Consider the following 24,491-nt stretch of genomic DNA (forward strand, 5'->3'; position numbering starts at 1 on the left):
TGTACGAGTGGTGATGATGGAAGATCGCTCGGACAAGGCGCCAGTCGTCACAGATGTTAAAATAACGATGATTGATGAAAGGAGGCTGAAGGAAAATTCCTTTACGAAGGCAGAAGAAAGCTACGAAAGGATGGTTCTTGATGAAAATCGTCTGTTTCGAAAGACTATTGAGACTTTTCCCAGAAATAGGGGTTTCTGTTTTTCGCAGAACAAGGTGTCGGAAAAATTAAATTTCTTACGCCGTGACTGGTGTGCTGTTTCATAAACAATCGGATTCAATTTATTTTCAAACGTTTGTCCCATATCTTGTTTGTTAATTAAACTGTTATCTGCAGTACCATATTTTCTTGTTGAGCGTCTTTTGCTTACATCATGCTAGCGCTACTACTGCAGGGTCGCTATTTTTATCCACAATTGTGATAGCTTTTTAGCATGTGAAGTTCGCACTGCTTTCTTCACTTCGGTGAATAATGTAAAATGCTTCCCAATGGGCGGACGAAGAAGCATTTTCATTATTTCTTCTCGTGATGACAGGAGACCGCTACGTCAAAGATATCTACTTGATCGCCCCGCAGCAATGTAAGGAAGCGTACGATCTTCATTAATCATGGTGAATTGTTCGGTCGGTTCTCTCTCTCTCTCTCTCTCTCTCTCTCTCTCTCTCTCTCTCTCCCCGGGTGCTGCTTTGATCGCAAGATAAGGTATCAAATTACACTCAACGAGTGTCAACCGATCAATGGATACGGCGGGGTGTGCTACGGTGCTCGGTGTAGTGTGTTTCATTTTATTTTTTCCCACGCCAACCGTCGCCCAACGTGTGGTCCATAGGTGCAGTATCCTTCCTGACAAATTACGCGCCACAGTTGGATCAGAATCCTTGCAGTGCAAGCCAACAATGTAGCGAAATATCTCAATGGCCGATCCCACACGACTGAAAAAGTGTAGTTTACACCCGAATTGATTAATGATTCCACCAGCGCAAACAATCGACACATGATTCCACCACCCGGGTCGAATGAAAACACGGCGCGAAATATTTGCGCGTAACGCTCTCTCAATCCTACTTATCTACCAGAAGGCCTGACGCCCAAACGTGCCACCCGTGGGCGCAAATAATCATCGATGCGTATACGCATCGAGCGCGGTTGCATGGGTGGGGGGACGCACATTGCGGAAATGTGCGTCAAAATCGTCGTAGCTGACAAAACTTTCCCCCTTTTTCGGGGCTCGAACTCTCGTTTTTGGGTGGTGGCTTTTTTTAAACTCACCGACCGATAAGCGGCCAAAGCGCACACGCACGCAGATGTGACCGGGCCGGGTGATATATGATGTGCAAAGGTGTCTGTTGACGGCGGGGCGGAGGTGGAAAAAGAAATTGGCCACATTAATGCATTTCATCACGCACGCACAGGGGTTGTCAGTCCGTGTGCGCTTCCGTGTGCAAATGGGAAAATTAGAAGCCATTTAAAAAAATTGAATAAAATAAATTTATGCTATCAATAATTCATACCACACGCTGTAAGTGTAGCATGCACTCTCTCTCTCTCTCTCTAGCTAAGACTATGTGCATGGCTCAACCGAGTTGATGTGTGAGAATGTTGGAAAGACTTTCTTTGTTTGCAGGGTTTTGTCGTCATGTTGACTGATTTTTATTTTGGAGATTTTTTTTCATACAGGTCAGCGTAATTTTCAGGCTAAAAACGAAGTGTCTTCTTCTTCTTCTTGGCTTAACGACTTCTAAGGAGGAAAAACGGAGTGTATAGGGGTTATATACTTGACGTATTATTTTTTAAATGTATGAATAAATAAAAATAATACATTAATAAATAAAGAAAAATCTCAAAAACGCAATACACGGTTTATCCTCGATTGTGACAATAATTTAACCATCGGTCACCTCCTGCCGAGGTTGAAAAGCCCATAAATTTAATAAAGCCCATTATAAAACGAAGAAATATAATGCCTTCTGGCCAGCAGCCGTAATTTTTTTTTTCAATGGAAAAATCAATCATTTTAAAGTAGCTCACTGCGGTCATAGTGTTTATAAACGCTTAAAAATGTGACTTGTCTCTTTTGAACTTACTTTACGTTTAAGTTGGAGCTATTTTCTATTTATCTCGGGTTTTCTTAGTTTTGGTTGATCAGTCGATCGTAAATAGGATTGTTAATCCCATTTACCCGAACCAATCTACCTTATTTATAACACAATAACACTGAAACCCGTGCAAAAGAAAGGGCGTTAGAATGATTATCATTTACCGCAGTCGGGAGGCTTATGATCACTGAGCGCGTTAGAAGTTGCACCAGAAATCTAGTTCTTCGTATAATTTAAGCCCAAAAACAAGCTCGCAAATTATCCATCAAATTTACTTAAGCTTTATGGTTTCAACGCAGAAAAAGTAGTTGCTAGAGTGTGTCAGAATACAAGAACCGGCATCAACTACTTCGGGAGGAATTTAACAATATTTAATTAGGAAATTAGGCAGGGAATTAGGAAACCCCTGCCCATGCTCTCGAACTGATATTGATCTACTATAAAAAAGCACGAAATCGAAAGATCTTTTAACATCCCCTTTCCCCTGGCCATTTCGCCACATCCCAAAACCAATCGTCATGCGTAATACGTGTTAACACAGCGTACAAACACAAACACGCGGTACGCGTTACACTGTTTCACATTTCACTTCGTTAAGATGCAATTTTCAACGTGCGCGCGCGCCCGCGTACGTCCGTGCGCAAAATAAACAGTTCATCTCATTGCAAATGCAACGATGTGCAACGATACCCGGCTTGACATTAGCTTTCGGTGTTGGTGGAAGCCCTCTTTCTCCCTGCCTCTTCTCCTTTCTTTCGTTCGGTGCCTTTTGTTCCTTCCTTCCTTCCGGTATAATGTTGTCAATTCCCCCAAATCCCCATCCCCTTTTAAACCGTTTCACTTTGCGGCAACACACTGCCCGCTGTAGCTTTCACTTGACTTAGTTTCATTAATAATGAATGGAATGAAATAAATAAGTAATGAAGAAATTAGCTTCATCAACAGCCGGGACAGACTGACTACTGTCCAGCGGTGCCCCCCCCCCCCCCCCCCCCCCTCAAAAACGGACGGACGATCAGAGATTCGTGTGGCATTTTGGTGTTGTTTTTGGCGAGTGGTTGCTGCTGCTGCTGCTACATTGCGAATGCATTTATGCATACATATGCGTGTATGCGCGTATTCGGTAGTGCGCAGAAATAAATGGCACCGAGCATAGTTAACTCGCGCGGGCGAGGGTGGCAGCGACTGATCGGTGCCCAACACACAATGGTCCCAATTATTTGGAGGTTAATTTTCATGCTCTGATTTGTTGGATCGTTTTCCATTCGGGACAGCTTGACGCTTATTGCTTACGGTCACGGTAATTTTCATCCTGCTTATATACAGAAGCAAAATAATTGCGAAAGTTTTTCATTCGGTGCACCACAGAAACGTTGTTTTTTTCGATTTAATTAGCTTGTGCCGAAGGTATAAATTATTGTCACTGAATCGCTGTTTATCATGCCGGTTAAGTAGGTTTAATTTGGGAGTCATTTTGAATTTCTTTGAAATTCAAATTGAACATTTTCAATTTTTATTTATTTTTAAGTATGACGTCGTCGCACTGTAGGAACATTTTCAATTGTTTTTATTTTTTATAATTTATTAAAAGTCCTGAGTCCTATACAATCTTCAAATTTAGCAAAAACTTCGTCAACTACCAATTGTATCATTTGTTCAATTTATTTATGAAGCACTCCCATCATGCTTCCTCCCAACACTGTCTTTTATTTTGTTGTTTGGGTCACGGATTGGTCACCCATAATGGAGTTGTCTAATGATTTATGAACGATCGGGGATCTCTCTCTCTCTCTCTCTCTCTCTCTCTCTCTCTCTCTCTCTCTGTCTCTGATTCGTTTTTCTCTTTGTGACCACTTGCCAAACATCTGACCCAGCGGTTTAGCGATAGTTAATCTAATTATTGATACTGTCAAAGTGCCGTAGCTTTGACGCTGTGACAGTCAGCTGACAGTTGCGCTTTTCTGCGCCCGCCAGCCGGACTCCATAATTCATACACCGTTTCCGATTCTGGCGCAGCGTTAAGTAACTGCAGATTGGCACATGGTGAACGATGAGGTACAAACAGTGAGCAGCAGCAGCAGCAGCTGCAGAGCCCTCTGGTGAAGGAGACCCTTGCGCTAAGCTTGAATTGATACGCCAGAATTCCAAACAAATCCATCCATCATTAGGGGCACTCTACTCGTGTGTTGGCCTGGTGGTGACCGCGGAAAAATCGCTACAGAAGCTCGCGCGCACTGTTTTCACCACGCCAAATGTGGCCGGACTCGCCGATCACCGAGCAAAGTGTCATACTGCGGACAACGTCTCGTCTTTGGCAGTCGGCGCACCACGGTGCATGGCTCGAAGCAGTGCAGCAGGAATGAAGGGGTGGGGGGGGGGGGGGGGGGGGGGGTACCATCGGAGGTCGATGTCAAACTGTCAAAAGTGTTTATCTTCTCGATAAAAGTCGGTGAACTGGCCCAGGCGGGGGGTGGTTGGCAAACCACATATAGCCCCAGCAAAGCACTAACACCGCAAGTCCGGATCGCTTAAGATAACTGCCGCAGAACGGGCACGTGTGTGTGTGTGTGCGCTTGGGACACGATGGCTCCAAACTCACACCCGGGCTCGCTCTAATCGGTGTAAAGCGATACACATATTTTTTTTTTGTCGAACGATGTTTTTTCTTGATGCTTTTCGCATGCTCTTGCGCACATGTGAAACCGAATTAACCGACCAACACCAGAGCTCGCTGTTGGGTTTTACGAATGATTGCTAGAATGTGTTCAACGGTTGGTGTAGGCGCTAAGTGAGATGATTAGATCTTAGAATTCTTAGACGACTCGATGTGGATAAGTACGATAAGTCAAATAAATCGATTTAGCCACACCCAAGGTACCTTGGAGGCTTAGAATCAATAGTCAAAAAGAAACATTCCTCTAAAGAATTCCTCCAACTGCCAGACTTATTAAAACCCAGAGCACAAAGCCGCTTAACCATAACTACAAGTGCGAGAGAACAATATCGACGACATTGTCAACATTCCAGCGAGGTTTATCTTCTAAACGGTCGTGCCGTTGCGGCGAGACTTGTCAATTTCGGCACGGCAGCGTATCTGTCAATTTGCAGTTTAGCGCTACGCGTGTGTAGAAATAACTTCATGCCAGGCTCATGCTGGCTCACAAGCCAGTCTGCGCGAGCGATAGAGTTGATTGCTACTGTGCGAAAAATGCGTTGTGACAGGGCGATCAAGTACGAGCCAGCAACGCCATACTGTTTCGCCGAACACCGAAATCGAAATCCGCACCAGTCTGCAGGCCCGGGACGACAGTCGGTTATAAATCTTCCAATGCCCTTACGGCTACCGTATCGATCGGCGCTGAGCAATATATATATTGAACCCCGTCGGTCGGAGTCTTAGTCGGTGGCAAAAAACATACATTTCTCTCCGATATCGTACGACAAATGGGCCCGCTAAGCTGACCGGACACGTGCTTTTGTTGTGTGGGACGCCCTCAGCAGACTGTGTTGTGTGCTCCACGTACCAAAGCGAACTGTGCAACGGCTTAAATATTAGGTGCTTATTTATCGACTCCCGTATGGATAGATATGAGCGGTTTGACCTGCCGGATTGGCAATGTTTCCCCCGGGGTGTTCTGCAGCTACCAGAAACATTTGAAGAAACAAATTGCTGCAACCATTTGCATCGCCAGGTGGGTCTTTTCCGCCCCATCGGGGCAGCTGTGTTAAAGGGTTGTGTGCTAGAATGTCTTAAGACACACATTTTAAAAGTGAAAAGTTGCTTACGAATGGGCGAGAAAGGCTTTCAAGATTCGTCTGCAATGTTGCAAAGTTTTTTTCTTGCCGTAATATTGTTTTATTTTTGCCCCACACAAAAGTGCAAACGACTCTCTTTACCGTGCACACCATTGCACGGAACGTGATTGAAATAAAGCCCAAATCTTACTTACCGCAAACTCATCGAGATCGATAGCAGCGTCCATAAGTGGACAAATTTGCTCATAAATATGTCCGTTTTATGGGTGAATGTCATGTGTGTAGCGATTGGTATTTTATTCGATACTCTTTTGAAATGATTTTCCTGTTTTTATGAACCCAGTTCGCGTAAGATATCAATCGTCGATTAAAGTGCGCTGCTTTGTGACATATAATTATTGCTATTCATTTGCTGATGTCTGTTGCATCGCTTCGTGCAATGTATCGCTCTTTTGTGGCGATTCTTTACGGTAATAAAATAATGTTACAATATTTGCATAACGATTCGGCTAGCGGATGCATACACATGGCCTACATTTTACGAGCAACTGCCTGCCTTCACTTGTCTATTGCGTCGAACGGTCAACGACCTCTCGGCGTTACACATTTGCTTTCATTCATTCGCCCGTTTGCGCGTTGCAGCGGGAAACGTTGTGTAAAGTGGGATTCTCTTCAGAACGCGAATGCAATTGGCGATCACATGATCGTGTGATGGATGTTGTTTTATAGCTTAGTGGGCATTCAGAGAAAGTGATTGCAATTAAGCGTGGTGGGAAAGGGTGATATACTATGGATCCTCTACGATCCTTTCTTATCCTGCTGCTGGTCGATCTTGAAGTAGAAGTTGAAGAACACGTTAAGTTTTAGAAAAAAAGGCCACTCATAATCAACGGTAATATAAAATAGACTTATTTCTGATTTGCTCACATATGGTAAAGACTAAAAATTTCCTCTCCCACTGACATCTCCCTAAATGCGACAATATTTCATCGCGCAATTGTATCGTGTTTCTATACGATCGTAAACTTAACCAGAACGCGCAACGTTTGTACAATTTAGACGCCTTGTATAACCCACACCCATGCACAAAATGGCGCGGTAATGTTCGGTACCAGAAATGGTGTCGTATTTTAAGTATTTTGTCATTTCTCCATCGAGAAACACCAAAAGGAGCAGGAATACTCCCCGACCTTATTGGCGTAAGCAGACAACTCTTGTGTTGCACGACAAACCGCACCTAAGATTTTATATATTTATTACCCACAATTCTCGGTGCCACCCTTCCCCCGCCACACATGTCCACATGATGGAGGGTGAATAGTAATGGTGGAGTTTATTTTTATTGTTATAGCTATTTGATTGTTTTCTTGCCTTCCCTCCGGCTATTAGACTTCCGTCCATGAGGTTGTGCGACATAGTAATGTGCGACATAAAACTCGTTCACAAGCAGCTGTGGGAACCGTTTCGGTAGTAGTAGTGCAGAAGGATTAAAGTTAATAGACGGATCAGAATCTGCCTGCCGATGTGCACAGGCATTGTGAGCAATATTTTGCAACGGAAATGGGTTATAATCCTTAAGAAAGAAAACTGATGAGAATAGATGAGTGTTTTAAAGAGGTGCAGGTGAGCATTATGGCAATATTTTCGAGTCGTTAATAAATGATAGATAGCAGATCATTTGCAGCAACAAACTAGCTGGTTCAATAGACTTAGAGATAGAGATTGCTCCGGAAATTGTTTCTCTAGCAAATTAGAGCATCCACAAACATTGGCTCCCGTTGCCATCGACCCCTGCTTATGTCCACTAAAAATTATCCAAAATTTGAAACGTTTTGGCACAAAATCAAACTTCGTGGTGTATCGTTTGGCAAGCATCAAGCGCCGGATGTTGCTACTACCACTAGCATTTGAATAGTAAATTTAGCTCAACTCCACGAAGCGGTCGTGCACGATCTGCTCCTCAATTTAGACGATTTTTTGTCGGCAAGCTAGATACAGCTTCCTGGACGTTCGATGTACATTAATTCGCACTTGAAGATGCTTTATGAGGTTGTTCCTTGCATGTTCGCTGTAGCGAAGGTTCGCTTGAATGTGGGCTAAAACAAACAAGCATCAAATAAAAAAAAGAAAACGGGACCAATAATTTGTCGATTAATCAATTGGCTACCACCGTTTAACTTTTTATGGTAATATACAACGCATTTGCTGCAACAGCAGCAGCATCTTTCCCCTTATGCGAGTGTCGCATAAATCGTCCATCAGCGGGTCCTCTCTGTGGGTTCATCTCGGCAGCTTCCTCTTTCTGTTCGGCGCTTTGTAGGTGGAAATAAGACCAAGACAAGATGGGGAATTATCCCACACCGAACGGTTCCGAGCACCGATCGAACCAATTGAGTGGCAAACAACGGGAAAGAGCTTCTGGTACTTTGTGTCAGATTTAAGCCTACCAAACTGTCGCTAATCGATAATAAATCCCCTCTTTACTGGTGCAGTGTGTGTGTGTTTGGTGTGGTTGAATGGGTGCACCTCGTAATAGACCCTGCCGCAACCGGTGACGGGGGATGGAAAGTGAAACGGTGAAACGATCCGCGCAAAACGATCTTTGCTGCCGAGGATTGCCGTTCCAATAAACCCAGAAGCGTTGCTAATCTGTTTTATGTCTCTCCTCTGTTACGGAGCTCGCTGAATGTCGTGCAGGAGCCTCCGGTATATGAGGGTCTTGTTGAGTCACTGCTTTACCCCATATTCTGTAAACTTTGGTTACGATTTTAATGCGCAAGAATGGAACGAGCATGATGACTCTTATTTTTATTTTATTTGACCGATCCCACAACTGCTCGAGCCCCTCAACATGTCAACCGAGGTGGAGTTCCCCGGCGCACGTTGCAGTTTTAACAGACGTTTTCATGAAACACGCAAGTCTTCTAGCTTTGGAGTGAGAAAAGCTTGTCATGGTGCAAAGAAACACACCGAAAAAGCGCGGCAACTTCAGCTCCCTGGGACGGGCCGGCCGTGACAGTGTAAAGCCCACAATTTATGACAGGGAGAGTAACAGGCGGCCATACGCACCTACTCGTTCGGTTGCCTACTGAAAGCCGGTCGAGTGATAGAGAAGGGATTTAAAAAAAACAACAAGTGTTTTTATTTTCCATTTTTATGACACACGACGCATACGAGAGACGCATTCGCGCGCCCTCTTCTTATGAGTGTGTACCGTACACACGGCTTTTTCTACATTTCCACCAACCGACAACAACAACAGACTCACTTAACCTGTCCTTATGTTTGGCTTCTTCTCTTCGCAGTCTCTCTTGTGTGCGCTTATCATCGCCCCGGTTAGTGGTCGATAGTTTATTGATTCAGATCTGGTTGATCTCTGTTTGCTCTTGTCGTCTTGCGCGTTCGCGTTTAACATTCACCCTCTATCTTTCTGCTCTACCTTTATTGCCTGCTGTCGACATCCACGTCTTCGGGAGAGATCTGACTCGAGTAGCAGTTTTATGCCTCATTGTACGCAAGAACATACGCCTATGTTACCCACCTTCCGATTGTGCGTGTGCGCTACTGCAACTTCACCATCGTCACAGCAACCACTCCTGACGATCTTTTTTTTTCTGCTTCTCGATGGGTACGCGTACCGTTCCGCGTCGTATGTGCCGGTTCCACAGGTGCGCACATGTGTCTCACGTAGAGGATGTGTCAAGCAACGCGTAGACATATTGCTCCAAACCTTACTCTTCTAACCGTGTGCAGTCATCAGAGACGTGAGAAAATTTTCAGCGTAACGAAACCCACAAAGCGCGCACTGTATCATAGCTGATTGGCTCTCGGAACTTCTCGGATGGGATGTGTTGTAGGGTTGGAGTCTAAGAACACGCTCCAACAGCCAAGCCAGCCGCGTTCGGCCGAACCTCCCCGTCCCAAATGGCTCTAGCCACTGTGCGACTTCCAATGCGATGCTAGCGGCACGTTGAATTCTTCCCGCAAAAGGGCTTAGATTAATTGTATTTTCTTACGCGAAGCGAGTGGGACCCACCTCCATCATCGTCGGCCCTGCTCACCTCAACGGTTAGACAAGACAGGGCCCTCAAGGGAGCATGAAAAAATGTCCATCACACACAGACACTTTGTGGTGCAGCTTTTTTCCTCCATTTGATGTGTGCCGGAGGTGCCGAGACCTTCTCGAGCTGGATCGAGGCCACATCCAACCTGACTGTGCCCTTGCACCGAGTCGAGCAAATTAAGTCTTTAAGCAACACCTGCTCCAGTTGGCACGAGATGTGTATCACGCTAGAATTGCACCAAGCCGACTGATTGCGTACGACTGCCCCGGCTCCCGAATTCCCACCTCTCAGCGACCAGAGAGAGACCACTGCTCACTGAGGTTAGTGCGGAATGGCAATTTCCCCGTGGGAATTGAACGTGCATTCATTCAACAGCAGCAGCAGCGTACGATGTTGGGATGGGATTGCAATGTGTAGCGATTGTGTGGCAAGAGAAAAGTGCAACAAGTTTAGGGGGTTTTATCTGCAACTTTCTATGCTGATAGGTGGTGCAACGGATGTGTACTAAATTCGTCAAACTTAAGAGAAGTATCAATTAATAAGAAAGATACAATTAAGCTATAAATTCGGTCGATGCTGAAGGTAGTTTTCATGAAGCTTGAAATCCATCTTTAACCTGCATCCTCGAGGTGTTGTTAATGCAAACAACCTGTCTCAAGAGATCCGCATGTGTCGTACGTCAAAACGTGTTATGTGCAGAAAGTAACCTTCGTGTGATGTGTGCTTTTTTTTTGTTTTATGCCATACTCCCCCAGATTGAGCCGGTTGTCCTTGCCGACACCTTATGAGGCAATTAAAACGTGTCCGAAAAAGAATCGTTAACAACTACGATCAAATGAACATTTTTATTAAACGCGTGTCTGGCATGTTTGGGAAAACGGGGTGTATTATAAACATAGCTTGAACCGTTCGAATTGAAGATCCGTTTAAAATGTAATGTCCGCTATAAAAAAATCTTGTTTGCCTCTGTTCCTCTTTGGATGGAATGGAAGCGATTATTATTGTCGTTTTTTCAAGTATAAAAGGGTCTATGTAAATCCTGCTGCCTGATTAAAAGGACTACACTTTTTCGTACTTTAACGAATGCGGTTCGCAGAATATTTCATCGTCCATAAATTTAAAAGCCGACTAATTACGACCGATTCCACACTAGCGCATAAGTCTGTTTTGTCAGATAAATCCCATGCACCCTCTACACCACTAATATTAATGGTCGCCCTCGTTGTATACCGGGCGACCACTGTCGCCGTCCCGGCCAGCAGCTCCGATTGACGTCAGAGAGAATTTCCAAGGTTTTCTTGAAAACCGGCGGCTGTGTGTTTGCATGTGGTTAAATCCATGGCGCGTGCGTGTACTGCTTCACTGCTTGGTCCTGTCTATTTTAGCGGTGTTGTAAGCCGACTGGCTCACAAATGCATCCCCATGCCGGCAGTCGTCTTTTCCCGATATCGAATTTAAGAGCCAGTCCATTTGCTCGTGGCCGTTTTGTGCGATTAGTGTAGCAAGCACACACGTTCAAGATCATCTTGTGCCGATCGACAACAGCTGTCCGATGCTATGGCAGATCGGAGTGGTGGTGGTCGATCCGAATAAAGACTACTAAAAAGTGTATATGTTTCGCCTGCCATGCTTTCGAATCTCCATATGGACGGGGAGAGGTGCCAATGTATTTTAAACGGAATGGAAATTTCATAATTTTTCCGGCTCGAAAATACTATTAACCTTGAAGCATCGATGTGTGCGGGTTGGGAAACGTCCATCAACATCCCCGCTGGTGGAACATCCAGTGGATTTAGGGAAAAGCAGGAAATTGCGTGATCTAAATATGATGATGGAAGCTAGACTAAATAACAAATATGTTAAGTCTATATTGTAGAAATCATTATTATGTAGTTTGAAAATTAACTAACGGTTTGTTTGTTTTGTTCTACCATTCGCAGGCCTGCATTGATGACAATTTGGATATGGTGGAGTTTCTCGTACAGAAAGGTGCGGACGTCAATCGAAAGGATAACGAAGGCTGGACACCATTGCACGCCACAGCATCATGCGGGTAATTGAAACTTCGAAACCTTAAATCAAAGCTTTTTGCACTCATATTAATCACACTTCCGTTTTCTTATATTACAGATTTCTCAGTATAGCACGCTATCTGATAGAAAATGGCGCCGATTTAGCGTCGATCAACAGCGATGGCGAGCTGGCCGTCGATTTGGCTAGCTCGGACGCGATGGAAGACCTCATTCAGCATCACCTCGACGAGCAGGGTATCGACTGTGATGAGGCACGCCAAGCGGAGGAGCGTATCATGCTGAGTGATGCAACCAAGTGGCTCCGCACGGACAGTTCCGACTGTGATAAGGCACACCCGAAGACGGGTGCCACCGCGATCCATGTCGCCGCCGCAAAAGGCTACATCGGTGTGCTGAAGCTACTGCTCGAAGGTCGGGGTGATATCGATCGGCAGGATGTGGACGGTTGGACACCGTTGCATGCGGCCGCCTATTGGGGCCAGAAGGAAGCCACACAGATGCTGCTGAACGCTAGTGCGGACATCGACATCCAGAACTACAGTGGCCAGCTGGCGATCGACATTGCCCAGGAAGATATCGTGCCTTTGCTGAAGGATGCGCGCAAGAACGTGAAGCGCACGAAACGCAGACCACCTAGTCACGGAAATAGGTACGGGTGCTGTTTGCCCTGCATGGCGAGAGGCATTAGTATAGGGCTGCTAAGCGTACGTGGGTATTTAACGTTAATCTTTTCTTTTTATTCTATTCCGTTTTCGGTACTTTACGAATGGCGACGATAGGATTACGGATAATTTCGAAAACAGTACGGAAACACCGACCAAGGTGATTCGGGTCGAGATGAAGCCAATCGACAGCAACAAGGAGAAAGAAGGTAGGTGTATAGGTCGATCGGGGGTCACGTCGTGCAAACAATTGGTTTTGCCCGCCTTTTCGATTGCCTGTATTGCGGGTCACGCTCTTATCGTGGAGAGCGGTTCATTTTCAGTATTCAATTGGTCATTCCGTTTTTCCCTTACCGCGAGAAACACACAATATTGATACGGAGAGGTCAATTGAGCTGGCAAGGAGAATGACTAATTGGATCTCGGGGCGAGACACTTTTCGAACAAAAAACAATGCAGCAGGCCTGTATACGCGTGCCGTTGTCGCTATATGCTGCTATTATTTGGACGTACAGAGCAAACAAAAATTCTTTGAATAACAAAACGTTGGGGTTTTGCTTTTGAAGGAATGAAAAAAAAAAAAAACACACATGCCTTGTTATGCCTTCCTGAGTGAGTTCTGCTATGTAAAAAGTGTATCTTGTTAAGTCAATATGATTCCCTTCAATAAAATCCCCTTCCATCACGACGCGCCTGCTGGACCCCTGGGTATGGATTCATCACAGCTGGACCCGTCGCCGTCGCACACGACGACGACGATGAAGATGTTTACCAAGCACCATCCGATGTCCAAGAAGAACCAGACGAAGAAGAAGAATCAAATGAAAAAGATGAAGAGGAAGAAGAGGAGACGGTGGATGATACGGTAGACGAAGAGCTGGAGGAGGATGAGGAAGAGGAGGAGGAGGAGGTGGATGAGGAAGAGGAAGAGGAAGCGGATGAGGATGACGAAAGGGAGGAACAGGAACAAGTGGTGACCATTGAGAAAAAGCAAAGTCCTGCCGAGGACGTACCCGACGCGATCGGAACCTTCTCGTATGAACGAGTTACCGCACAAAGCGTTCAGTTACAAGAAGCGTCCCAACCTAATCAAACGGAAGAAGCTGAAAGCGAGGAAGACGAAGAAGAAGAAGAAAATGGTAGCGTTTCTTCGGAACCGTACTCCTCCTCCAATCCGTCGGCCGATAGTAGCGTAACCGAATCCGAAACAGGTACAGATACCTACACCGAGTGCGCTCTCCGCTGGTGGAATATATAATAACCCATGTTTTTCTGCACGTCCGTTGCATTCCACCTGCCGGAGGGAGGCTGTTTGTGTTTTGCTCACCATTTTCCTTAAACAAGTTATGGCCGCGCAACGAGATCCCTGTTTTGTTTGGGCTCCGTTAGACTATTCTTTCCTCTGCCAAAAGCTCGTTCTCTGTTTGATTGTCTTTAATCGTTTGATCGTTTGATTTGGTATGGTTTGATAATTGAAAGTTCGTTACTTTGCTCGGTTTAGTTTGTTTGGCCGTAGTAATTTCGAAATTATATGCAACACACTCCAATGTTCACACAGAATTCACAGATCTAGGAAGATATTGCAGACGAAATTGGCTGCAAGAAGTATTTTATATACAATTATTACAAACAATAATATACTTGAAATATTGTATTGGTACGATTATTATCGCTACACTGTTAGTATGCAATAAGTTGCGTGACAGGGAAAACAATGTAAGGCTTGTGTGTTAAGATCGCTTTTCTGATCTGTGATGAATATTTGTTGTGTTTGGCTTATTGAAATGCTTGGAATGATTATTGCAAGCGTTATTTGAAGGCTTTTCCTTTGTTTATGTTCTTATTTTCTAAAAAATAACAAAATAATGTGCTTTTTTATGCTTTAACATAAAAAATGAGGTCTTCAACTTAATTCGGGATATTTTTTTATAAAGCTACAGGCCACGTGAAATTGCATACTATCGAAACTGATGTGAAGTGGAATGTCACGAATTAAGTGTAAGACCTTGACAATAATTGGACCTAAAGATTTATGTTGCTAGTTCGGTGATCCTTAACACTTTGTAAAGTAGATACTACAAATATTTCCAATTTTGTCGTTGCGTTGTACTTGTTGATTTTTTTTTTATCTTATCACTTAATCTACTAAATTTTGTGATTTTTGTTCTGTTGTTTGCTTTGCGCTATCCTGCCGCTGTTATACCTATTCTTACACGAGTCGTATTCTTTCTTTTCCTTCTATTGTGATCTCTTGTGAACCGTTCCTAACCGTTTCGTTGTGATATTGTACGTATCGCGGCGATACCCAAATGAATGCCAATCGTTGTGATGTACTTGCTGGGGCATGTTATGTGTTATTGTGCTTGGCTGTAATAGATGAATTGTTACCACGCCCTGTACCAATAATCTCGCGACCGGCACCGGTTCCACTGACCACACAAATCGTAGCACCGAAGCCACGTGTTACCGAAACGGTAGATTCGTCCAGTGCAACGACAACAGCAGCACCTGCTACCAATCCTCTTCCGCCGACGGCACCGTGGCGCCGTCAGCGTGCCATACCAACGCCCGTTCCGCGACAGTTCTACGAGGATCAACGACAACCAGCACAGCAACCCTCAGCAGTATCGCGTGCGACGGACGACGTCGACTACGCTAACCTCTATTTCACGTCCAAGCGCAACCGTAATGTTCTGTTCTGTTCTACTCTTGTTTCACTGTTCTGTTGTTCATTTTTGTATTGCTATTTCAAATTTTGTTGTGCTGTGTTTTCTTCTTCTTTATGTTATGCCTTTCGCGAACCATATTCAATTTTTCTCTTCTTTTGTATCATTGTATCGCTCGGATTTTATTTCCACCTGTTACCATCATTCCTCCGCTGGGGATTTCAATTATAAGATTATAATTTCACCGGCTTCTTAATTGTGTTCATGCGCTATCATTATTTATACATTCTCGGATCGAATCGACGCACTATGTTTCATGCTTTTGAAGGCTTGTACCGTTGCTGCTGCAGCCATTTGTAATTGTTTTTTGAGCAAATTGCACTACTGGAGCACGGGAAGAAGTGGCAAAGTTTCTTAATTAATAAAGAAGCCATTGCCACTTATGTTCATGCTAACAGTACGAAAATTATGACAAACACTTTAAACGTTCGTGGCTACGTTGCGCTAGTTTTGGTCGTACAGTTGTATATTTTGTTGACAAACGCCTAGTGATTGAATCATTTGTGTAAACGAAAAAACAAACCAATTCCACCAAAATCCATTAGCTTTTAATTGAGCATTTGTTTGTATTGTGATAGAAAAAAATGTTCTAAAAGGCATATGTTTACTCTTTTCTTTCTTTTCTTGTGTGTACTTTTTTCGTCGTAAAACCAGAAGTTTCCGAAAAGGAGAATAAACCAACCGAACCGGATGTGATACTAAGGAGAACCCAGAGCTTCGAGAGTGATGAAAAGTGAGTATGACTACTTTTAGCTGTACTTTCCTTTTCTCTGTGTGTTTCTATGTGTTTTGTGTGTTTTTATTTGAATATTTCACATTAATATTGGTTGCAATGTATTTTTTTCAATCTATCAATTCTCAAATAACGATGAAAATAAATTATTTTGGATTCACTTTCATTGGCCTTTGATAAATTAGACTATTTGAAATATAAATTTATTACTCGTCTGTTACATTCTTCAACAGTTTGTTCAAGGATTGAAGGCTGCTGAAGGTATGCAATGCAAAAATATGTGGCTTACCTTCAGACGTCCACAGCTCAGATTAAACTTCTTGCCGATTTGTTCAAGAGAGTAATATATTTTAATAATTTTTTTGTTAAAATTGCTTTGCATGATTCATCGCGTATAAAGCAAGATTATTTAAAACAAAATTATAAAGCGATAATTCAAAAGCAAATGTGTTACTTATTGTTTTGTTATGACAAAATATGTTTATTCTTCTTATTAATGGCTTGTGTTTTCTAATTGTTTAATAACCCCCACTACTCATTGGCACCTACCTGTGTATCATGGAAATGAAAAAAAAAATCCAACGGCACCACTGATGTTGCATACTTACCCAAAACAAAACTCGAAACTACCGTGTATGGCCGGTTATTTCCTGCACACACCATTATCATCATCATCACCATCATCCTACACCGCACAACTACACTATCGAACTGCTCAACTGGCATTCAACACGCTACACGAACACAACTACTACAATCATGTGTGTGTGCAACAAACGATCGTAGGTTCTACCAGAGGTATGCAGAGCTGCGAGCACGAATACAGGCCAACTCATGCCCTCACACTATCCTACCATCGACGCCTATTAACACTAAAACCAGTACTGCCTCGAACAACAACAACAACAACAGCAGCAACACAAATAACAATAATAACAACAACACTACCACTACTGCGGCGTCGACGCCGGCATCGACCATTTCGTCATACCTGGTGCAGCGGTCCGCTTCACTGAAGGATCATCGGACATTAAGGTAACAGAACGAATATTCTTACTAAATATTCTTTTCGGTTTTTTTCCTCTTATTCAACAAAAATCAATCCTTTACCTCTATCTCATACAATATAAGCGCTTGTCTATACAGCATATCCTTCATTGCTTTGTAAGATTGCCCCACGGATGTATTGCTTTCAGTTTTTCTTTGGTTTTGTGGAATGATTTTGGATTACCGTTTTTATCGCGCTTCAACCATTTAAACTAAGCATTACTGTAAAGTAGTTTCTCTGTTTTTTTTTTCCTCTGTTACTGATCGTTTATTATGTTTCGTTTGGTTTTGTTTCGTAGGAAAACGGCCAGCAATTTGGTCCTGGGAAGCACAACAACAACATCACCATCGTCAGCGACAGCTACTGCTACTGGACCTGCTTCCGGTGTACCCACCAACACCAGCATTGTGCCTCCAGCGACCGGTACAGCCACTGCAGTAAGTCAGGCCACCGGTAACACGACGGTAACCACTGGTGCCGTATCACCACCGACCAGTCCTTCCGGAACACCGACAACGACACCCACTGCCGGACAGATCAGGAGGTAAGAATCGAACGAGCATGTAGGCTTTCTCACTTAGAATTATTTCGCTTTAAAGGGGTTTACAGACGAGATTTGCATTTTTTGTCCATAAATTGCGAAGGCTCACTGCAGCACCCACACATTACATTGTTTGTAATATTTCATGCTATCGGTTGCGTTCATTTTCAATTTCGTATCATACCTTTTCGTTACTTTTTGCGCGCGCGCGCGTGTGTGTGTACTACGTGTTGCCCCAACATCTGGAACCATCAATCTTGCAGTTCCATACCCACACCAATCACCAACAACAACAAGAATATCATGATCAACAGCAACACAGATAATAGTAGTAGCACGCCATTCGGTGATCGCTACCGGAAGCGGTACGAGGATCAACTGGAAGTGGCACGCAAATTGCCGCAAACGAACAACAACAGCACTATCGTCGATCATACTATGTCCACATCTGTCGCTGGAGCTGGAGCGAATCGTTCCGATAACACGCCACAAGATGGTACCATCCTCACACCGGGTAGCGGTAACAACGCTACCAGCACTACTACTACTGGTATCGGCACCGATACCAACAAGAATCATAGTCTGTTCGAACTCAATCGCAAATACATTGAGCAGGCCCAGAAGACGAAGATCAATAATGAGCGCAATAAATTTCTCTCCTCACTCAACGAGAAGAGACAGCAGCAGCTGCAGGAACAGCAGCAGGGCCAGTCAGCCGATAGAAGATTGGCCGGAAAGAAGCAACCGGAAGCGGCACAAGCACAAACGGCGATCGAGGAACCGACGGAAGTGAAGCTGATAATTTCATCGTCCACTGCAGCAGCACCATTATTACCGGCCGTGGTGGAAGCTAACAGTACAACGGCGATCACACCGGTGACCACCAGCCCATCATCGAACAAACTGTCGCCGGGAAATATTTTCAAAAACTTTTTCAAGTAATTGCAAACGCAAAATCCGAAGGAATAGCACGCACGATGTCCTCGGTTGTGTATTATGGTGTTGTTCTAATCAGTGTTGTGTGCATTGCATTGTTGTGTGTGAAGGCATTCCAACGTTCCAAGATTGATTACTCTTGAACTGGGTTAATCGATCTTTTTTTTTGCGATATCCTTCACTTGTTGCCATGGTCATTTTCCTGTACAGATGTACTTTTAGACTGTTTTTGGATATCGATTTTATAGCACCGTTTGATCCGTTGCATGCCTTGTGCCAAATATGGGCAAATAACGAACCTTTTTCCTTAGAGGAGTTGATCCTATGATTTTAAACTGCAATCCTGTAATAACAACTCCTGCCTTAATTAAACAGACCATACGACTACTCACCTCATCGCACCACAGAAACGTCCACCTTGCGCCTGAGCTTACTCATAAGAATCCTTACTTTAAATCGATTTTCTAGATATTAGAATCGTCGGTGTTAATTAACCAATGTTGCCTTTCGAATTATTGTTATATTTTCTCGGAGATCCTAACATATGTCTTTTCTGTTCTTTTCATTTACGCTTAAATAACATTTGCAGATCATTTGTACCACCGACGCGGGATGAAGAAAGCGAAACACAACGAAAGGCCCATGCCAAACGCGTCCGAGAGACGCGTCGCTCGACCCAGGGCGTCACGCTGGACGAGATCAAGAGCGCTGAACAGTTGGTCAAGAAGAAGAACGCTTCCGGAGCCGGCAACGAAGTAAGTGTTGGGTGAAAAAGTTACTTTTTGCGGCGCAGGGATAAAAAGCGACCGTATAAGTGTAGGTTCGACGAAATAGGTTAAAGCTTTATAACAGCGTTTGAAGGAGTTGTATAGAAAGCCAAAGAACAGGAGATGGGAGGGATGTATGTATGAAGCTGAACAGCTCTATTGGCGTTCATTAGAATGAATGAATGCGTGTTTTAAGAGCGTTTGCTTGAGATTCTTTAATCATAATTAAACTTATCGCGCATAGCATAAGAAGAACCCTTGGGTAAGTAATATTTTTAAGGGATTTGCGATATTCTTTTTTTTGCTTTCTTTTATAATGCATTGTGTGGCAAAGGGTGATCCGGAAACGCTTTTTTGAAGGATTTTAATTTTGTTCGCTTTTGTTTGATTAAAAAAAAAAGTTAATAATGCTGTTGGTTGCGGTGATTAATTGGTTGTGTGAGATATTTATATATCTCGTTTTATTATTAAATAAATTATTATCACGCTTATCCCCAGCAGTGCGAAGCTACGGAAAATATTTGAAACTCTATGCAAGTTTGGTGCAGAGTTTTTCAGGATTTACAGGCTTAAATTGGATGGCGAAAGGCTATCTAAATCTTCATCAAGAATTTCTTTATACTAAGAGTATATGGTTCATTGTAACAACTCATCGACAGTATGACTTAACAATTGATTTTTTTAATGTTTGGAAGTAAAAGGATTTCTTGAAGCTGTAGAAATCATCAGAAAAATTCAACTTTTGCCTGTGCGATTGTAGAAAACGTTTGGTGTGGCTGTTGGCGTAGGTGATTCTGACCTACGAAAATTGAAACATCAGAATACACAGCATTGGGAATACATGATGCTTTTGTCAGCTTTATAAAGGCACGCAATTAATATCCTTTCACCTTTACCTAAACATACATGATGCTTCATGTTAGGACCAGCCGATATTAAGCGTAGGACAATTAAAATTAAGTTGAAAATGAAACATATACGCTTTTCGAAGTACGCGTTGGATGAAGTCAAGAATGTACATAAAAACATTCCTATATCAACTCTGACATTAACAGCACGACACCATGGCATCCGCAATTGGGACGTCAGCAAGTACAACAACGACCACGTCATCATCACCATCCTCATTATCATCCTCTGCATCACCTTCATTAACCACCACCAACAACAACACCAGCACCACAACGATATCTGGCACCATCAATGACCGTGTGCCATCGGTTGGAGGAGATATCACCGACCAGCAGCAACAAGTTGGAGGCAATCATGTTGCGGAAGGATCCGACAAGGATTCTAGCAGGGAAGTCGCTGTGTCTGCCAGTTTTACGATAGCCGCCCCAGGCTCGTCGTCCCTCGATGATGGTGGCGATGGAGGTGGAGGAGGTATCCGAAGACATCGCCGCAATGTCGGAGGTGGTAATGACGAGGAGGAGGATGACAGTAAGGTGACGGTGTCGTATACGATAAGTGCTCCGGTACGGCAGAGTTCACCCAGTCCGCGCGTGAACAACTCCAAAGAAAGCACCATCACCGGTCCGGCGGCTACCGGGAGCGATACTGCTGGTGGTGGCGCAGATGTTCCTGTCGTATCGGCGACGTTCCACGTGCCGGCGGCTTCCGATGCGGGAGCTGTAGCGACCACTGCCACCATCATCCGAACGTCCGGAACAGCGGGTGGTGTCGTGAGTAGTAGCGATAGTAATACCACCAACTCCACCACCATCACAAACACCACCACCACCAGTGCATCCTCTAATACCAACCACAACACCGCCGCAACCTACACTAAACGTTCACTGTTCGATATCGATAACGCCAACTCACTAACATTGGCCGAAAAGTTGCGCCACGAGGCGAACAAGTATGCCATCACGTCGGTAGCGGATGGCGAACTCGACAGCCATCCGGCCGTCTCCCGGGTGCCAAATAGCAATAGCACTACTAATAGTGGCGGAAACAGTAACAGCAGCAGTACGAACGCACCTGCGGACAATAGTGCTGTGAGTGCTGCTGCTGCTGTTCCTCCGTCTCCGACGCTCCGGAAGGTGGCCGATTCGGGGGCGGCGTCGACGACGGGTGTAACAGCCGAACGAAGGCCCTCGTGGCGGTTGAAAGTGGACGGTGGCAGCAAGGTAAGGCATTGTGTACTTGCATGTTTTGTGTGTGTAGCTAACCTCTAACCAGCAAGATGTGGCTTCGTTCTACACTGTCGCATTTCTTCTTGGTCCGGCTCTCGGAGGGAATATCATTTTGTGTCTGTATGTGTGCGTATGATTATAACGTTTCGTTTAATATGGGTTCCAGCAATTGAACGAGTGTCTTTATTTTATTTGTTTCACTTAAAAATTGAGCGCATGTGCATAAAACAGAATTTGTTTTGCTATCGGTTTAACTGTGTCTTTAATTCTGTTGCTTTTTGAGCTATATTGTTTAGAGTATAACCTTTTGTAAGTAACGTGTGGGTAGAAGAGTTGTAGTCGGACAAATTTTATTTAAAAAAAAATGGTTTCGTAAAGAAAGAAGATTGCTATAAGTGCTCCATCGCAATTAGAGGCAAGTAAAGTAAACAAATTGAATTTGCCCAAAAAATATCCTTTTTTTCGTGGTTAGGACTAAGACTTATCTACCCACATGTTACTTGTTTCAACTACGTCATAAATATAGATCAATATACTTGCTAAAAATCTGGGTAAAGTAATCTAATTGTATGATGATTTCTGCATTACACATAAAACTACTATTTATGTCGTGATTATAATTTAGTTATCAATAGCAAAGTTAGGTGATTGATGTTTAAGTTGTTTTATTCACAAAATGAAGACAAACCAAAACGTTACATACTTGACATGTTACATCAGACACACTACAACTTCTGGGCGGACTTTAGATAATTTCCTGTTAGAGGCATTAGAGGCAACCGAAACACCGTTTTCTTACCAAACAACCCATTCACTGTGACCTTCACAACTCTGCTTGCAGTTCAAATTGGAAGATGCGTCCACACCGAATGCCGCCACACAGTCATCGTCGGTAGCGAGCGGTTCGGTGTATGAATCCGTTCCCGCTACGCAGGCAACAGAGCACGGTTTGACTACTACTAAGCTCACCTCCTCGTCGGCCCTGGCCCAACGAAGGGCGCAGCAACAAAATGGTGACAGTACTACCACCATGACGACAGGTTCCAGTGTTGCCGGTTCCGCCATCGGTTCGCGACCACTATCGGCATCGGGTCTTGCCGCTGGTGAACAGTATAACCGCGTGCCTGGAAGTGTCGGCTCGACCGGCGAACTGCCAACCGCAGCAGCCAACAGTGGCACTGACACTAGTCCGCTACACCATCTCCGACGACCACCAAAGTCGACGGCCCCCGGTGAAGAGAACAAGGAGAATGACAAAGAAAACGATAGCCGCACTAGCACGACGGCACAAGCTACGCAGGCCGTTATCCAGCGGCGCCGGCGACAGAAGCGTCGTTCGACCGGTGTCGTTTCCGTTGGCATAGAGGTGTGTGGCAATCAAGCACAAACAGCAAAGGAGCATACTTAAATTTATACAAATTTCTTCTTCATTTGCAGGATCTTGATCCCGACAGACAAGATTCTCCGGTCGACGGTGATGATAAAGAGGTAAGTGGATATTTTATTCGCCCTAGTTTAAATAGTTTGAGCAAACTGTTTTGGGAAAAGTTTTTTTTTATCTACAACAAAAAAATGGTTAAAGTTAATTGTAGGATTAAAAAATACTGTCAATTGAACGTGAACACGATTGGCTTCATCTCACACTTTCTGAAATTTGAAACTCGTTTCGCTCATAAAGTGTGAACGAAGACAGACGGACGCCAATATTTTCATAACACATGTAGCGCGGTTGCCTGTCCGTCTAACGTGTTTTTGCGACAGAATCCGATTTTCAACGACGTCATTCTGTCTTTTGGTGCCTCGCAGTAAAAACCACCATGCGTCTCCATCGGGTAGTTGCAAATAGAGAAACAGAGCAAATGAAAGATCAAGCAAAACTGATCACAACGGCTTTTAGCTTGAAACGATTGCACCTTTTTAATGAATTCCCGGGTATGATGTGAATAAACTAACGCAGCGAAACTGCAAAGACCTGCAACAGTGTTCACGCCAAGAAGGCAGATGATGATGATGATATATTTGGTATATAAATAGGACTTGATTTCCTTGCTATGTGGAACTGTGCGACGATGTGGCTAGACGAGCGCTTTGTCCTTTTGAGTGCGCCAGTTTTAATTTGCCACCTGCTTTAAGGATTTATGGCGCGGGATCAACGCGCACGTCGAGTGAGGTCCGCCAACGGAGGAGTTGTGCGAATAGATGTTCGCCTGTCTAATTACCTGTTTATTTCGAATGGATGTTTTATGCAGATTTGTGTGCGTGTGTGAGGGTGTTAAAATTGAATGGTGATCAGTTTTAGAAGTACAGCAGCTTAGCCCTATTACACTCGATTACCCCTATGCATCATTATTCGTTCCAGATGAGCGGTTATGTGTCCGCGGTACGAAGGTGGTAGTTGAGTTTCTTGACCTATGCGTGGACATATGATGAGACATTTGCAGCTTGTGCTTGCTTGTCGCAATCACACCGATGGTGGGAGAGAGTAGGGGGAAGCGGACATCGTTTTAGAATAGTGCAATGAACTACACTCAATTTTAGCAGACGACAGTGGTGAACACTTTCGCTTGTTGCTTTGCTTTGGAGCAGTTCTAAATTTGTCTCCGTATGTTGAGAGGACATCTTGTCCCATTCTGGCATCTGGTAGACGGTTGAATAAAGACGGTTGGTGGACCAAAACACAAAGAGCAGTGAGTTTAGTAGTTGTCAGCAGGTAATGACAACGTGGGGAGTCTTCACTTCCCTCCGCCCTCTTTACAGATGCACAAAGCAAGGACTACAGGTTAGTCATCAGTAATGGACACGGTCGTAAGTGGATGAGACAGTTAGCTGCGAGACTTAAATAGCGTTCTATTTTAAGTAATATCGATTCTTATTTTTAGTCTAATTGTCAATCGATCGCGTTCTCTGTTTCCATCCCCAAAACTACTCCTGATCGTTGTGGCATTGTGGAAAAACAGTCGATTGTTTTCGAATGACTCATGCGATGAATCAG

The 24,491-nt window shown here is 44.0% G+C and overlaps 4 protein-coding genes across 6 annotated transcripts in view; 1 reads left to right on the forward strand and 3 right to left on the reverse strand.

Annotated features, from left to right (window-relative positions):
* The window catches only part of LOC126561524 (basic proline-rich protein-like), a 360,034-nt gene that overhangs the window by 207,633 nt on the left and 127,910 nt on the right, over window positions 1–24,491 (reverse strand). The gene's annotated exons all lie outside the window — the stretch shown is intronic.
* LOC126563429 (transmembrane protein 258) overlaps window positions 1–24,491 on the reverse strand; it is a 497,437-nt gene that overhangs the window by 43,153 nt on the left and 429,793 nt on the right. The window lies entirely within an intron of this gene.
* Window positions 1–24,491, forward strand: part of LOC126563496 (protein phosphatase 1 regulatory subunit 12A) — a 62,784-nt gene that overhangs the window by 28,044 nt on the left and 10,249 nt on the right. Inside the window, exons 2-14 of one of the 2 annotated variants that reach the window (XM_050220140.1) lie at window positions 11,856–11,968; window positions 12,046–12,597; window positions 12,728–12,819; window positions 13,336–13,821; window positions 14,987–15,295; window positions 15,991–16,069; window positions 16,856–17,104; window positions 17,416–17,661; window positions 17,922–18,596; window positions 19,184–19,349; window positions 20,417–21,493; window positions 22,341–22,865; window positions 22,937–22,987. In XM_050220140.1, the coding sequence (XP_050076097.1) occupies window positions 11,856–11,968; window positions 12,046–12,597; window positions 12,728–12,819; window positions 13,336–13,821; window positions 14,987–15,295; window positions 15,991–16,069; window positions 16,856–17,104; window positions 17,416–17,661; window positions 17,922–18,596; window positions 19,184–19,349; window positions 20,417–21,493; window positions 22,341–22,865; window positions 22,937–22,987 (4,620 nt within the window). The remainder of the gene's footprint in view (window positions 1–11,855; window positions 11,969–12,045; window positions 12,598–12,727; window positions 12,820–13,335; window positions 13,822–14,986; window positions 15,296–15,990; window positions 16,070–16,855; window positions 17,105–17,415; window positions 17,662–17,921; window positions 18,597–19,183; window positions 19,350–20,416; window positions 21,494–22,340; window positions 22,866–22,936; window positions 22,988–24,491) is intronic. The other variant, XM_050220141.1, reaches the window with a different exon arrangement.
* Window positions 1–24,491, reverse strand: part of LOC126562245 (protein henna) — a 754,155-nt gene that overhangs the window by 11,684 nt on the left and 717,980 nt on the right. The window lies entirely within an intron of this gene.

Source organism: Anopheles maculipalpis, chromosome 3RL, assembly GCF_943734695.1.
Source record: "Anopheles maculipalpis chromosome 3RL, idAnoMacuDA_375_x, whole genome shotgun sequence".
NCBI lineage: Eukaryota > Metazoa > Arthropoda > Insecta > Diptera > Culicidae > Anopheles > Anopheles maculipalpis.